Genomic DNA, 16,560 nt, shown 5'->3' with positions numbered 1-16,560 from the left:
GGCCTTATTCTGCCTAGAGAGTGAAGCTGGTCTCGGGCTTGTGTTTTCCTAAAGCAAACAGTATGTCAGTGAGATGTGGATATGGGAAATTTCTCATTCTACTAAGTTTTTATCAGCAGCCAAAGAAAAGGGCCAAAACTAACATATTCTCAATTTGATCCAGACCAGAGTTCATAAAGTGATTCTGACTAACACATGTATTTGTTCTAAGGCCTGAATCTTGCAGCGTGCGGCCAGTGTTGTTTTTATAAGGGCGAGATGGACCTGGCAGCAAACACACACGACTCCCACCGCCCGTAAAACACCTACGCTGGAAGTCTGCGTTCCCAGGTGCAGCGAAGCCGCCCGGACCGAGGGAGAGGGAGCGGGACGCGAGCTGACCCTGCCTGCAGGTGCACACACAGGCAGGGATTGTTCCCCCCCGGAGGCACACACGCACACGCACACGCACACACACACACACACACACACACACACACACACACACACACACACACACACAAACACACACACACACACACGCACACGCTCGGATTACGTCAGCCTCCCAGCCATTCCTTCACACCTATGCTCCCCGTCTGCGCCCACCCGCTCTCACAGCGCCGAGGCCCGGGGCACCCAGCATTCCTCGGCGCGTTGCGAGAAAGAGGTCGTCTGGGGATCAGGGGCCGAGCGGAGCCTGAGCCGCGACGGCCCAGGACAGGCTGGTCCGAGCAAACACACAGCACCGGAGACCTTCGACAGTGCAGAGGGCGAACTAGACACACATGAACCTGTGTCTGTGTGTCTACCCTCAATCATTAAACTAAAACATGCACAGTTTCCTGTTTCTTTGCATTTCTTACTAGCCAGACGTCACTTTGAACACACTGATAGAAGCGTATTGGACAACACTGATTCCTTTTTCACTGGTGGATACGTTTGTGCTCAACAGCCCATTCAGTTCACCCAGAGTCACTCTCTCACATAGAGCGAGAGTGGAAACACTGGCCCGTATTCTTTCGCCCCTCGAACTCAAACCTGCCTGCTCACCCTCAATGGCACTCTGTGTGAGAGCGTGTCGCTGCCTGCATGAGTTCGATGGCTCCCCAAAAGACAAGACTGGCTCCTGTCCCACAAACTCACTGCACAGCAAAGGTGGACTCATTGTGTCCGGAGCAGGAAACCCTGCCCTGAGCTGGAGCAGCCTGGCTCCTGGCTTTGTTTGGTTTTCTACTGACCTGCCCTGCTGCCAGTGCTGCTGCCGCGAGGAGGAGGAGGAGGAGGAGGAGGAGGAGGTGGAGGACTGCTCTCATTACACTCTCACTTAGGTCACTCTGTCGTGCAGTGATGTAAATGGAGCCTGCTTACTTAAAACAGGTGATTCTGACACTTTCTGATGTTCATACGCTTTTATAATCGGCAGCTCACTGTGTGTGTGTGTGTGTGTGTGTGTGTGTGTGTGTGTGTGTGTGTGTGTGTGTGTGTGTGTGTGTGTGTGTGTGTGTGTGTGTGTGTGTGCAGCCTCCAGTCACCTCTAACACACACCACACCCTCAGATTTGTAAAAGTTGTAAATGCTTCACGCTTCAGACCTAACCAATAACCAATTGTTATGATGTCAGCTGTGGCAATATATCAGACGCCACCAAACCTTTTTCATTTCTGATTTTCAAATCTTATGACTGCCCGCAGAGCAGCTTTAGGTCTTCAGATGGTGAACCAGAAAAATGTTAAACCTTAAAGTATTGCGACAGCAACACAAGTCACACAACAATGCGCTTTGTGGCTCGCAGAGCGTCTCCGGGCTCTGGGCTGACATTCTTTACACATATTATGGGATTAAAGAACTCGCACCTGTTTGCAGCAGGCCGATTCCGCTGTCTTTGACGTCGTAGTTCCGCTGGATGTCGAGCAAAACACCTGCCGAGAAGAAGAGAGGGAGACCATGAGTGTGCTTCTATGACTAGTACCCAACCAGCTTCATGTATTCTGGGCGACACCTGTGTGATGCATAAACTATGATAAGGGCTCTATTGACTGCCATTCAGTGCAAAACCTTAGGAAATGGCTGCACAGATTCCACCGCAGGGTGTTGTGCAGAATATGAAATATTATTATTATAGAATATTGTCAAATCATGGCAAAACACTCAAATAAGACACACACACACACACACACACACACACACACACACACACACACACACACACACGCACAGTATGAGGCACAGAAGAACCACAGCATCAGCTGCTGCGACCTCTGAACTCACGTCTGAAGGTCACGGCTTTACGGTTCATGCGTCTTCTCTCTACTCGCATGCGAGCTGCGATCGAGAAACCTTATACACATTTAAATGCGTCTAGACTTCAGACGACGGCGAGATGAAACGGAGAGATCACAGCGTGATGAATTAAGAGTTGGAGAAATTCTTTTAGGGCTAACGTACAATTATGAGCATCAGTAAACAAGAAGCAACAGGTCGCGTCCAGCGGACCGGGCTCTTTCGGGACCAGCAGCCTGGAAACTCTTCTTTTATTAACCAGCGAAGCGACGAGGCAGTGGTGCATCTGTGCGCCAGCGTGATGAGCAGAGCCTCCGTGGAGCCTCCAGACTGCACCACGGCGCATGACAATCCAACAGCAGCATGACTAGCATGTTAAAACGCCGCCCGCCTCTCATCTGCGTGCTCCTCAGACCAGAGCCTAGCTTCACCGACCTTCCGGCCGCATGCGTCACCTCTTAGCGTTGAGGAAAAATGAGGACATAACATTGTGGTAACCTCAGCGCTGGCAACGCTCACCTGTTTGTCAACTACATGTTTTCAAGGTGTGGAAGGCGCCGGAGACATTCACCACATTCCTCCAGACTGAGTCAAAGCGCCGGCTCACATTCTCACACTACAGGTAACATTCTTGTTTAAGCCCTGCACCAACACCATAATCTTTTTTTCTTTCATTTTATTTGTTGCTCGGTTTCACTGAAACCACCAACCACCTGCACCGTCTTAAGTCATTTCCTAAAACTAGTCAAAGTCAACAGATACCCCGGCATTTCACATCAGCTGTGAGTCAAGGTACCAAGTTCAGAGTGACTCAGCTACTGTATAACCAGCCAGAGTTAGGGAAGAGATCAGAACCTGGGCCCTTATTACCTCCTGCTTCCATCATCCAAAAAAACTGACTGACACAAAGCAGGTTGATCCCTGCATGGTCTTCACAGACATGAGCCCCCCCCCCAAGCCTGTCAAACACTGACAGCGTACTGTACAGTCCTCGCGCACACACACACACACACACACACACACACACACACACAGACACACACACACACACACACACACACACACACACACACACACACACACACACACACACACACACACACACACACATCCCTGCGTGCCTGCTGGGTGGGGGATTCCTGTGCCAGATGGTGGAGCGTCCCTCCTGGACGAAGTCTGAGCCACACCCGCCTACACTCACCACACAACTATCAGATGATTAAAAAAGGCGCCTGATTGGGTAGTTAAGGCCCTGATGTCACGACACAATGAGATCTAACGCTACCATGTGTCCATGCGGCATAAGTGTGTGTGTGTGAGGAGCTAATATACTTTACTGCAGCGAGAGCCTGTAAACGTGCCTCCATTCAGTGTGGTGGGCGCCGGATCAAAGCAGCAGCGTTATTGTACTAGACTCAAGCGCAATGAGCTGTGTAATGAACTGTGCTAATCTGTACAGGATTACACAGAGCCAGCAGCTCTGTGTTTGTGTAGCAGCGTATCACTACTCTCATCTCTGCGCTGCCTCTTAACGCCTCGCGAGCGAACCCCGGCCCGTGCGTGTCTCCCTTCTCTCCCTTCCCTCCCTTTCCTCCCTCTCTCCCTTCAGGGGTTTCGGTGATGCGTGTCCTTTCATGAGATTCACGATTCTGGACTTTCGGGCAATGTCTCCATCACCGGCGGTGCCATTCTCGGTTGCCGCGGCAACGCCGCACCGGCAAGCAAGCAGACAAAGGTCAAGATACCACAGAGGAAGTCAGATGTTAGTCTCCTGAGTCCCTGTTTCTGTTAGGCACTGCAGCTGGATGCAATGTTAGAATAAATCATGATAACATACTATAAAACGCTGGACATGCCTTGTTTGGCGCCATAGCAACGATGACCTCCAGCTGCTGCATGCATCCGGCGGAGTCATTCATTTGAACTAACTGTTAATGGGTTTCTCAAATTGCAGGCCTGCAGGTACGGACATAGTGCCTCGCGGGAAACGCGGCAGGAATGCAGCTCTTCCTGAACGTTCTGAGCGGCGCCGCGGCTCCGTCCGCGCTCACTCAGGCAGCTGCAGCGTGCGCGCTGGCAGCTCAGCGGCGGGCCGCTCCCTCCCAGGCCGCCCGGCGCTTTGTGATGCTGAACTGTCAAAACACAGGCTTCGCACAGAACCGGGGCGCTTATTCCACCCCGTCATAAAGTGGGCCTTTATGGGCGCCGCGCTCCGCGAAGCTCGAGGAGCAATGAGTCAGATTGGTGAACATTAACGTGCCACAAACACAGCATTTAGAGGCATGAATGGTGAATGATCATTTCTCCTTGCAAACACTACTTTCCTTCAGTCTTTGCTGTTTCTATTCTAAGAACACCAATGCCGTCAACTTCCTGCGCGCGTCGAGCTCGGAAGCTGTGGGAGCTGTGACAAACGTTTCTTTCCCTGCGTAAGCATTTTGTTTTGAACTAATTGGACACAGAAACACCCTTCAGCTGTCAGTAGTGAAGGTGAGGTTCCTGTGTAAACCTACTAAAACTGCTCCTCAGCCTAATCCAGTGACAGCGTTCACATGGAGGATACAGCCGTCTGTATGCCAGCAGACCTCCTCTGGGACTGCGAGCATACATGCCACACCCCGTACAATCGTACACACAGGACCGACAGCTTGGAGGGCACAGATTTCAGATTGAATCCCCCAAAGAGATCTGTGGATCTCCGGCCCCCCCTGGTTCTATTTCTGTTCAGAGAAACTAGGCTACGGGAAAGGAGAGAGTAGAAGAGCAATTTAGCAGTGATGGGCGTCAGTGCACAGAAGCAAAGAACCAGGCTGCCGTCACTAGAATGCAGCGGTGAAGCACACGTTTCCATTGTTTATATATAGTATACTTGCGTTCCCCTTTCCTCAGAGTAGGAAGGAGCCGATGGATGGAAGTCATTCATCCAGGCCAGAGTGTGACGGCAGCGGTCAACCGCTCTGCTGATGTGGCCAGATCCTCGCAATCGCAGTGATCCCTTTTCATGTGTCACCCACATCAGTATATAGCAAATAGTCTGGGAAAGAAAGGAGCTGGGGAACATAATAACCGAGGAGAAAGTGTGTGTTTCTTCTCGTAATCAGTTTTTTGGGTTTCGCTGTGTGAGAGGCAGAGAAATGAGCAACAGAGGCCGGCCAGACGGCAGCGAGGAGGAAAAGTGACCGCAAATATTCCCGACTGCGGCCGGTGGGCTCCTGACCGCCCGCTCTCCTCCCTCGCCATGTGGCCACAGTGGGCGGGGGAGAGCTTTTTCCATTCCCCGTGCTTCCCTTCGCCGCCGCACAGAAAGGAAACGCGCTGCAGATGTCTGAGGAGCAGGGCTGCAGGAGTCACACAGGAGGTGGATTCCCCAATAAAAAAAAAAAAAAGAGAGTTCGGCTCCGTCTGTTCGTTGGCCGTGAGTCAGAAACACGGCTTCACCCCAAAGCCGCTGCACTGGGAGAGAAACAGCAACGTGTTTACTGTTTGTTGATGAGGTTTTAGGATGATGTTCTTCCTGGACAGGTTGCCCAACCATCACAGGGCCACATACAGATGCAGACAAACAACCACTCAGACAATTTAGAGTCAACCTGACGGCATGTCTTTGGATTGTGAGGAGAGACCAGGGGAAATCCAGGCAGACACATTGCTGATAATCTAAATGCTACCTCAGTTTATTCCTTCCCGTGATGAGAGCAGGACGATAATTGAGACAGCTCTCACTTTAATCTCGCAAAATTGTGACAGTCGAGCTAGAGCTAAATCAAATTGAAAGGCCTTGCCAGTTTTACCACTTCGATTAATAGAAGTGGTTTTTAACCCACTCAGTTTTCTTTCACTAATCAAAAGCTTGATGGCTGTGGTGCATTAGTTCCACCAGTGCAGGCTGAATATTTGATCAGAGAGGGTGCGTAGTGGAAGATCAGGGCAGCAGACTGAACCTATAGCTCATCAATAATGCACACAGAGGGCAACCCGCTTGTTCATGTGAGATGTCAGATGTATTGGACGCATGCAGTGAAGCAGAGCATGGGTATTTGAGACGAGTCTGCTGGAGGAGCTGAGTGACTTGCACCCATTCAGTCACACTGAACAGCAGTTCAGCTCCACCGGAGGAGCTGTTGTGTGACAGCTGTGTTAAATGCCCAACTCAGGTCAGTCAACGGCGACCTGAGCTCAGAGCCCAGCGCTGCAGGACGAGCCCAGCTGAGCACTCGCGGACTGGGGATGATGCGTTCGAGGGCCGTGGGGCAGCAGCCGCTCGGGTGGGACGGGCGTGTTGAGTGCCAGGATGATGGCGGCGCATGTCTGTAAGGACGTTCGCCAGCTGCCCACTCAAAAGTCCCCACTAGTGACGAGGCCACAGTAGTGCCTTAACTCATATCTGTCAGCGTGGTGCCATGGAAACAGCAGCAGTGTGTGTGTGTGTGTGTGTGTGTGTGTGTGTGTGTGTGTGTGTGTGTGTGTGTGTGTGTGTGGACCAACAGTCAGCGGCAACACATGTGCATCTGACAAATCCTGCCAGTAATCCGAGCACTTTTTTACATAACAGTGTGGAGGATTAAAGTCATTATGTAGTGTTTTTAATGGGATTTGATTTCATTCTCGTTCTCTTTTAGTCTCTGTGGTTTTGTGAGGATGTTGGGTAATTCACCACGAGGGTCCCGGACATCATGCTGCATAATTACCATAATCTGCCTGCACAGTTAGACAAGCTTTCTTAGATGAGTTTACCTAATCACGCCCATTTACTCAAGACACTTAAATAACTGCAAATTAAAGAAAGGTCCTTTTAAACTTTCGCTTAAATACTCGACTCATTTACTTGAACGCCTTTCTTTATTCCCTGCTTCACACCTGCTTCCTCTCCTCCACCTGATTTCCCCCTGATTCAACCCCAGCTGCAGGGCATGCACCGTGTGCACAGGCCGTCAAGACTCTAGACATTGGAGCTTTTTGCAAAACAGGACCTCAGGCTTCAGAGAAACAGAAGAGAATTGGTTGAGGTTCTTATTTTCTGCTCGGTTTAACATTGAATAGCTGCACTGAAGCCATCTTCTGTAGATAATCACCCTTCTTGCACTACGCCAAATTAGAATTCAGGGTCAAGAGGACACAGCTGGATGCGTATGGCTAAAATTGATGACATATATTTTTCCTGATACTTAGTTCAGGTCCAAAATGTGTCACATATTTTCTCCCTTCTGGTGTTTTCCTCCACATCTCTGACGTATGGTTCACGTCAACAGACCTAGGGTGGTAATGAATCATTTTAAGGAGGAGAACGGTGTCTATGAGCTGTGAACAACAGTGGTGTGGTGGGGAGTGGTTGACCAGAGTCAGGTGAGGAACTGTGTCACTGCTTCATTCGTGACATCATGAGGGTAGAAATCCTGAATCGACTGTTCCGAGACTGGACAACGTCTGTCTTCATCTGCTCCAGAGCTACAGAAATGTATAAACTGTTGAATCCACAGTCCACATATTTGAGTTGAGAGTTTATTAACAAACTAGAAAAGCCCCCGAACCGGCTTGGGTTTCCTGAGTCAAACACTGAGACACAACCACATCTCTGCTGCCAGCGGCGTCCATTTTGTTACAGGGACGTTTGAGCGACCCGTGCGAAGTCTTAATGTGACCGGTGACACCAGTGAAGGCTCTCCACCATGTCTGTGCTTCACTGTGTGTCCACGGTGATGACGTGTGTCATAAACCAGGCCGTTTGCAGGCCCACACCATTAATCTTGATTCTCGGTAGCAGCCTCAAATGCTGCATCTGGCCCCGAGTTAATGGGACGTATCTGTCACCGCCAGTCAGTACGACTGACTGTATACTGTACTGCGTGCCGCTGCACCCACTGGACTCAAGGTGACCTCTCTCCAGCTGTAAGCCATCAAACCAGTGTGTCTTCATTTAAAAGGGAAGTCCCTATTTTAACTCAGTTTCATCCCACATGTGGAGGTGGGGGCTTCGGTTTAAGGTCCCATACGTCCCGTTAGACGCTCTGCGATCCCATTGAACTAAACCGCACATATCCCATATTTGTTTGATCCCATTCAATTGTCAGCGGTGATGCTCGACTGGTGGGCGAGTTCCAAGTTCCCCTCGATGTGTGGGAAAACACACAAGCATCCTCTGACTTTGTTCCGCGTACCGAGCCTGTTCCCTTAAGCACCAGCCCACATACCTACAACACCGCGCGGCCTTAGGCCTCACGTGATCACCAGCCAGTCATTCAAGTAGATAAAGATAAAGCAGAGAAGAAAATGCATTTAATGCTGTCTAATTCCACAGCATTCGTTGACTCTGACTCTACACAACACAACTTATTCAGCAGAGTTGTGTTTTTAACCATAGGCCACTAAGGAATCATAGGAATGTGAGAGGTGTTCCTGTCCTGATGCACAACAACACACACCTAGACGTGTCCTGCCTTTGTTTCGTAAGAGCATCCTCCCACGGTGAGCGCAGGACAACAAACATGGTTTAACGCAGTCACCAACCTGGGCTAAAATTAGCCAGAATATCAATGACAGTGTGTATTGACTGGGCGAAACGCTGCGGCTGCTGTCTGCGAATGTGCATTTAATTAGTACGTATGTCCACATATGTTTTGTCCTGGAGAGAATAAACAGTAGCACTGTCTCACAGTAATTCAATCTGGGTTTCAGGCCTCTTAGAGCGGAGATGAACACTCCTCTGTGTGCGCCCACCTCTGACCCCGGGCATTAACAAAATAAAAGCCTTTGGCAGAGGTTTTTCCCATAAACACAGCGACACACACGCCCAACAGAGTCATGAAAATCCTCTCGCGATCGCATTCAGATTTGATGACATGACACATCCAAAAAGGAATTAAAAAAAGGGAGCTGATGAAACGTATGAGGTAACGCACAGAAGGCCTCATCCAGGGCCTGATTGGTGGATAGAACACATTACATAATCCCCTGCTTGGCTTCACTATTTATTCCATCACACGTAAATCGGGAAGAGATTACATTTTTCAAGTTTTCTCGAATATAAACCTGCCGTAAATAAGCCCTCTACATATTATCCTGTCCGTTGTGGACTTCCAGTGGCTGCGAGCGAATATTGCTAGTTGCTGCAGGTCTGCTTTTCAACCACTGGGTGTAACTGGCGCCGCCAGCGGGTCAATATTAGATCCTAATCCTCGCAAGAATAACTTGCTAATGTGTGAGAAAACTCCAATTTCAGCAGGTCTCAGGACATTACAGTTGCATCGCTTGCCTCAAATTTCAGGCTGCTGCTTCTTTGATCAACATTCAGTGTGTGTGTGTTTCACAAGGATCCAGAGCGGATTGCGCTGTCTTGTGTTTCTGTTTCTTCATCGCGTGGATTATCAACGCTCTGGGCCGAGGGGAACGTCTGGCTACGACCTTCGTGACACTTTGTTTTCTCTCCTCGGTGCGCGTGCTGCAGCGGCGTTCGGGGTTGGAAGAAAGGGAAGCGAGTGCTCTGAGCTGAAAAAGCCGCCTGTCTGAGAGCAAAACACTTCATGTGTCTGTGTACTCTACTATTCCGCCGTTAATATTTCCTGTCCAAACCTTATAAAAAATCTAATGCAGGGAGGGAAATAAACACTTTTCTGCCCAGCACATTTTTTACTCATATGTGACAGTTGTTGGAAAGAGCTCCCAGATCTCCTCCCTCCACGTAGTCCTGATCATCAGCTTAACCACTGCAGCCCTACAGTCTCTGATAAGCAGAGGGAGTGGGTTCATTTGAAATCGTGTGAAGGGCTGGTGGAGGCTGGCCCGTCTAACACACATACACTTCAGCTGAGGGGGGGGGGGTCCAATGGGCACTCATTGAGCTGGAAATCGGAAGATAAGATCACATTAGGAGCTCAATGATAAAAAGTCTCTGTATGTAGAACCAGGTCTGATTATTTCCTGACCTCATTTAATCTCATTTAAAACATGTTTGATGAGTTAGCAAGTGTATGCTAACATCTTTAAATCTAATCAATATGTTGCTCAAGGACTTTTCATATTGTTGACACTCAGTTAATTCAATTTATGATTATCTACCAATGAATCATGAATGTGTTTAGATTCTATGTCTCATAAATGATAGCAGAGTAAGTACCTTCCTCTGGCACCATGCGGTGCTGCCTGAACTGGGCCAAACTAAATAACAAAGTGCATTTCTAATGGTATCGGTCCAATTTATCACGACTCCTCCTCATCTCACAGACAAGGAGTAAAAATATCCGCATGTAACGGCCTCCGCGCTGCGATGAGTGACATAGGATGCGAGGCTGGCTCCGTGCCAGAGCAACAGCTGTACGCAGGGGAGAAGTTAAAGTGTCCCTGACGCGGCCATCGGCAGCTCAGGGGTCGCGAAATGTGGAGCGGCCACATGAAAGGGCCTCGCGCGCAGGCGCAGGACGCAGCTCTAATTCTACCGGCTGCTATTACGGACGTGGGCTAAACAGGAGCCTAAAGAACACACAGACTGTTTTTGCACCGCGGCGGGAATAGCGCGCATGGATCCGGACGTGAAGAGATCGGTGGGAAAGCGGCCTGGAAAAGCCCACTTGGAATAATATCGCCTGGACTCCATCTTAACATCTGCGGAGTCGTGTCAATATTTGACTCTCAGCGGCGGTTTTAAATGTTGAGCTGCAGTAAAACGGGCGCAGAAGTGTTGAAGGTGCTCGTCTAATTCGAAACAGCTCGGCGTCAGACGGAAAAAGCGCGAGCAGCGGTGCAGGGCCCTGTTAAAGCACTTACTAGAGGCCCCGTCAGGTCTTTAAAGCCTCTGTTGGTGTTTGGGGGACCTTTAATTTAAAAAACTATAAAAGAGCGAATCAACCGGCAGCTCAGACTCCCACGCAGCCGCGCGCCCCGTTCATGTGGGGAGGGATCAACGGCGGCGCGTCGCGTCACCGGGGGCGACCTGATGCAACACACCAGGAAATAAACCACGGAACCGCGTCTCCGCCGACTTCCACGACGGCGTCCGCTTCCGCCTCCGCCCACGCTGCCTTCACTTCTCCTCGGAAGCGAAAGCGGTGACCTCCGGGCCGTCAAACACACACACAGTGCACAGAACAAAGTCGTGTGTGCAGCTCCGGCTGCGTTTAACGCTTGTATTCCTGCGTGAACCAGACTGAGACGACGCATCTTAGTGCTGAGAGCAGATTAGGCCGCGCTCCGTTCCCCTCAGGTGGCTCCTCCTGCTGAGGAGTGGGCGCTGGCGGGGGGTCGGCCTTTACTTATTTATCAGGCAAATAACTTTAAGTGCTGGGTGTCTGCTTGGCGTAGTCTCATATAAAAACATTTAATCCCCTCTTTATGATAAGCTGTCGAGGAGCTTGGACTGTCTGTCTGCTGTGGGACTAGAGAGAGACCAACAGTGGGATTAAAGGTTTCAAAGCCACCTCAAATTAAATTAAATGCATTGTCCTTCTAAAGCTCAGAAGGTCTCGCGCTCTCAAAACCGAGTCACTCATCCAGCTCCACTGCGTGTGCTTGGAACTTCGTTTCCCGGCAGCTGCCGTTGAGCCTCATCAGGACCGAAGCTGAGCCCGACGTCCACCTCCGGCGTCTCGCACATGAAGCAGATCGCTGGCTGTTTGCTAATTCCACAACGCAGAAATATGGAAATTGCAGATCTGTGAACTAGCAATGACCTGAACACACGACATACCGACGGTGACACAGATACAGAGGGAGGACCTCGACCCGAAATCAAGAGGTCAGGTGTTGATACGCTCGCAGCAAATTCCATTTTCACCCTGAAACGTAAGTCGCTGTTGCGTATCTGTATATGAAGGTCTGTTATTACATCTGCTTGTTGTTTTGCGCGTCGTAGAAGCGAACTCTGACCCCAAACAGGCCCGTCAACATGCAGACCGTTCAGCAGCAGCGTGAGTCGCATTATTGCTTTGCAGTGAAGCCGTCCCTCCTGGCAAACGCCTGGTACAAAATAGCCGTCGGCTCGTAAAAAGAAAAACACGTTGGCAGTAAATCCGTCGCCATCAGATCAAAACAGCCTCTTGTGAAAATAAAAAAACATCCACAGCCACTTCGTCTTTGTGTTGTGGTTGCAGCCGTCTTGGTGGGTAAGTGCTGGAGCTACAGCCCGTTCTCTGCGTGTGCGTGCGTTCACCTTTGACACAAGGGATTAACGCACGCGTCCGCGTTCCCCTCCGCGCTGTTGGCTGCGCTTTTCCCGTCATTGTTGCGGAGCAGAATGGCCGCGGTGTCTGCGTCGGTCGCCCTCTGTCCCCGCGACAATGCTTCAGTGATCCACACACACTACAGTAATGGCTGCCGGTACAAAGGCCTTTTTTCTGCATCCACTCTCCTCTGACAGCCTGCCACTGCAGCAGCCTCCCCCTCCGCTCCCATTCACCCCCTCTTTAAATGGTGGAGGCTTTGCTAATGTGCGTGTGTGTGTGTGTGTGTGTGTGTGTGTGTGTGTGTGTGTGGGTGTGTGTGCGTGTGTGTGTTGGTGCTTTTTGTGGCAGAGCGCTCATGCTCGCTTAACTGACATTAAGATCTGTGACTGTGGGTACCTGCTACTGAGGGGGCTTAAATGAGGAACAGAAGCAGCAGTGAGCAGCGTGAGTGAATGGTGGCGATGCAAAGTTAATAAACTGATAGTTCAGTATCAGTTTATTCCCAGAGGAATTCATCAGGAAATGATATATATATATTCCTATTTTTGCAGGAACCAAAATCCTCCTGACGTCTAATCCCAAAGGAAGAAGTAATGACATACAGTATTAAACGCACACACACTTAAGCAGACTCCATGTGCTGCAGTACCAACACAGGCGCAGGCTCCCACCACCTAATTACTACTGCAATGTAGCTCACACAGCAGGAGAGCGCCCGGGCTTAAAGGCAGAGAGCAGCAGATCAGGCCGCTGGTCCTCGCTCTGCGACGCTGCCCCCGTGTAAAAGCAGCCCAGCGGCGCTCAGGTGGCACGGCACGGCAGGTCCCCACGAGGGCGTGAGACCTCCTCCCCTCCCTCCTCCAGCCCACGAGCACATTCTCATCATCCCTCCTCAGTCACTAAGTTACCGGCGATGAGGATGAGGATGAGGATGATCTCTCCGTTGCTGAGCAAATATTAGACCCAGAAGAAGCAGCACAGGCAAAGACATGACCGGGAGGACAGAGGAGCCAGCGCTGCGCTTGAGGAGGGGGTTTCCTCTGATCACAGCATGTGGAGGTGTAAGGAAGCAGACTGGATCATACGTGACGGAGGACGAGCTCTCTGCTGTGACTGAGCGGTGCTAAGATTAGACATGCCGGCGCTCATCAGCTCGGCTGCCGCGGCCGCGGGTCGAGCGGCTCGCGTCTCCCGTCTCCCGCAGCCTAAGGAGTGATGGCAGGACCCGTCACAGCGGACGGACCGGACCTGAATCATTGTTCTGGCGGGTGAAGCCTCTCCTTTCTGCCAGGAGCAGTTTTATATATGATATAAATGCTTTAATTATCAGCTGAGAAATGAGAGCCATCTGTTGTGTGACTGTCACGTAAGCGCGTCTGTGTAAACAGAAAGTTGCACTTTTACCAGAAAAACGTCTTTTTTAAGCGTCTCCTCTCACCACTGTGCTGCAGCGATAATTTAACCCATTCAGAACCATGGGCCAGTGTCCAGAGAAGCAAAGACTAGTTTGATTAAGATAAGCAAGACCTGGTGTTTCACCATGGTGTTAAATGCCAGTTGAATTATTATCCCTTCCCAAATTCTGCCCTTATGAGCTATTGAGCTAATCGTAATTCAAATCCAACATTTCAGCAAATCCAAAATAGACTATTAAACGTTTCAGATTTTAAAATCTTCTGAGACTGAACCCTTTTATTACAAAACGCATTGTGGGTGAGAAAAATGCGGATCCTTGCGGAAGATTAACGCCACATGGCCTCATCACAGCATCACACGGCGAGCTGCCGCACAAAACATGCGCAATTAGATACTGGACCAAATTCGCTTCCAGCAACGAAGAGGGACTAATGAGCGGCTCCTTACGGCCTGTCTCGTTTGCGTTTCTGCGGGAAGTGGCCCGACAGATGAGCGCAGAACACACACATACACACACACACACACACACACACACACACACAGAGCGCATAAGCATGCAGTCAGGTTAGTGGATGGTGAGTTGATCGATCCGCAATTATCCATCAGCCCCGAGTAAAAATCATTACTGTCAGGCATTTTCTTGACTGATAGCGAGTTTATCCGTGTGATTTAATCACAGCGGGCAGAGTCTACAAACACCAGAACACCTAACAGCCTCGTGGATTAGGGCAGATTGTCCACTGCGCTTGGGCAAACCCATTGTTCCACCCGACTCGGCGGAGGTGAGCCGCTCTACGGGACTCGAACAGCTCACAGGCAATTAGCGCATGTAAAATCACTCCAGCGAATAAAAGCCGCGCTGGTTCCTGGAGCCAGTTCAATGAGAATACTCTAAAGTCGCACCGGCGTAAAGACAGGAGACAGCTCTCTTACCGGCCACAGTGTATCTATCCATGTAATTGAGGACGTTTCCAAAACTGAGGATCCCGGCGGCAGCAGCCGGTGAGCGGCACTTGAGCAGCGCGGCGCGGAACGTCTGGCCCGGTCTGCACGGGTGAAGGTTCGGGCTGGTTATGAGTCCGGGGCTCATGCTTCCCGACAGCGTGCGCACCTCGTCCGAACTGCTGCAGCCTTCCAGCTCGCATCCGTCGCTCTCCACGCACATTTTCGGGCACGGACGATCCAGCGCAGGCAGAGACGCGGGGGGAGAGCGCAGGGGAGAGGCGCACGGAGCGGAGAACACTCAGCGATGGGTCCGGGAGGGTGTGAGCCGGGATTAGTCGCAGTGGAAATGTGGTCCGGAGTGTTGAAACGCAGGAGCCGCTCTCCGCGGGATCATATTTTTCCAACAGCGCGCGGTGACAAACGGGTTGTGCGTTCCTTAGTATTTTTTTCTAAGTACCAGGCGCTATAGTGTAAAAGAGGCGTGGCCCGGCGCTGAAGGCGCCTCCCCCGCAACCCTGCAGCGAATGATGGAGCCGCACCTGACACTGGGCTGCAGATGTAGGAGTTTGATGCTGTCAGGGAAAAAAGCCTTGTAGGGAGTGAGCGGCTGGGCGTGTGCGCTTATTTATTTATTTATTTATTTATTTATTTATTTATTTATTTATTTATTTATTTATTTATTTATTTATTTATTTATTTATTTATTTATATTTATATTTATAACGGACCACTGTTATTACTACTGAATAAGCCCAGGCTAGCGGTGGCTCAGGCACAGGATGCTGCTGCTGCAGAGCAGCTGGTTTGCTGGGATTTTAAAGTTAAGCATTATATGCATCATATTCACCTCAGATCTCTGGACTTCTTACCTTTTCCCGCACCAATTGCTTTGTAGCAGTCGTTGAGCAAATACAAATATGTGAGTTGTTGTGGGAGTGGTGACAGATGTGATCTCATAAATCACCTGTTGGTATTTGGATTGGGTTGTGTTTTAAGAAGGGAACCTCAGCTGCTACTCTTTTCTGGGGCACAACAAAGGAAGTGCTCCAACTGCTTTTATGAATAAATCAGCTCAGTCACAATTTGCGGGAACTGCTGTAAATGTCCATGGGAATTCAAAGTAAAATTTTAATTACATTATTATTGGTTTACTGGTCTCCATTCTCACACAAAGACATCTGACAAAATGTGATCTGTTTTAAAACAGTTGAAGGCAATGTTCTGTTTTCTGAACTGAGCCTATTGTGAAAATAAGCAATCACAATCAAAACTTATAGAACAATCATTTTGAATATGTCATTTTGAATGTTACACATGTGGGACACACACACACAACAACAGCAGTGGTTGTGTTCCTGCACCATCTGTGTTTTGCCAGAATGAATATCCAGCTTATTGTTTGCCAAGACAGAAATATCACAACTTCATCATGATGAGCTTTATGCTGCAGCAAGAGAAACGCAGCAATGATGTTGATTTAGCATGAAGACAGGGCTCAGCGTTTGTGAAAGGTGGGTGTGCTGCTTGAGTTCACTGGACACCAACACAGGCTCTGTTCCTCATAGACCGGGGGGCCCAATATTGACTGTGTAACGGTCACTCAAACAACAATGAATGTTGCTTAAGTGAAATCAAGTCAGTACTGAACAAAATCTGGAAGTGGATCTGTGTGGGAGATGAGCGAGGCTGAGTCCTGGCATCTTCTCGCCTCTGCAGCTTCTGGCATGGCAGGAGCATCCCATCAGAGCATTTGCATGCACTCAGTTGACCTGTATTGTTTTATTTA

General features: G+C 49.9%; 1 protein-coding gene across 1 annotated transcript in view; it reads right to left on the bottom strand.

Moving 5' to 3' along the window:
* The window catches only part of spns2 (SPNS lysolipid transporter 2, sphingosine-1-phosphate), a 40,673-nt gene extending 25,391 nt beyond the window's left edge, over positions 1-15,282 (bottom strand). Inside the window, exons 1-2 of the mRNA XM_029173249.3 lie at positions 14,763-15,282; positions 1,836-1,901 (exon numbers count right to left, since the gene is read on the bottom strand). Of these exons, the coding sequence (XP_029029082.1) occupies positions 1,836-1,901; positions 14,763-14,994 (298 nt within the window). The 5' untranslated portion in view covers positions 14,995-15,282. The remainder of the gene's footprint in view (positions 1-1,835; positions 1,902-14,762) is intronic.
* Between the last annotated feature and the right edge of the window lie 1,278 nt (positions 15,283-16,560).

Source organism: Betta splendens, chromosome 14 (genome assembly GCF_900634795.4).
Source record: "Betta splendens chromosome 14, fBetSpl5.4, whole genome shotgun sequence".
Lineage (NCBI taxonomy): Eukaryota > Metazoa > Chordata > Actinopteri > Anabantiformes > Osphronemidae > Betta > Betta splendens.
The sequence above is the reverse complement of the archived record's forward strand: the minus strand, read 5'-3'. Positions and strand labels throughout refer to the sequence as shown.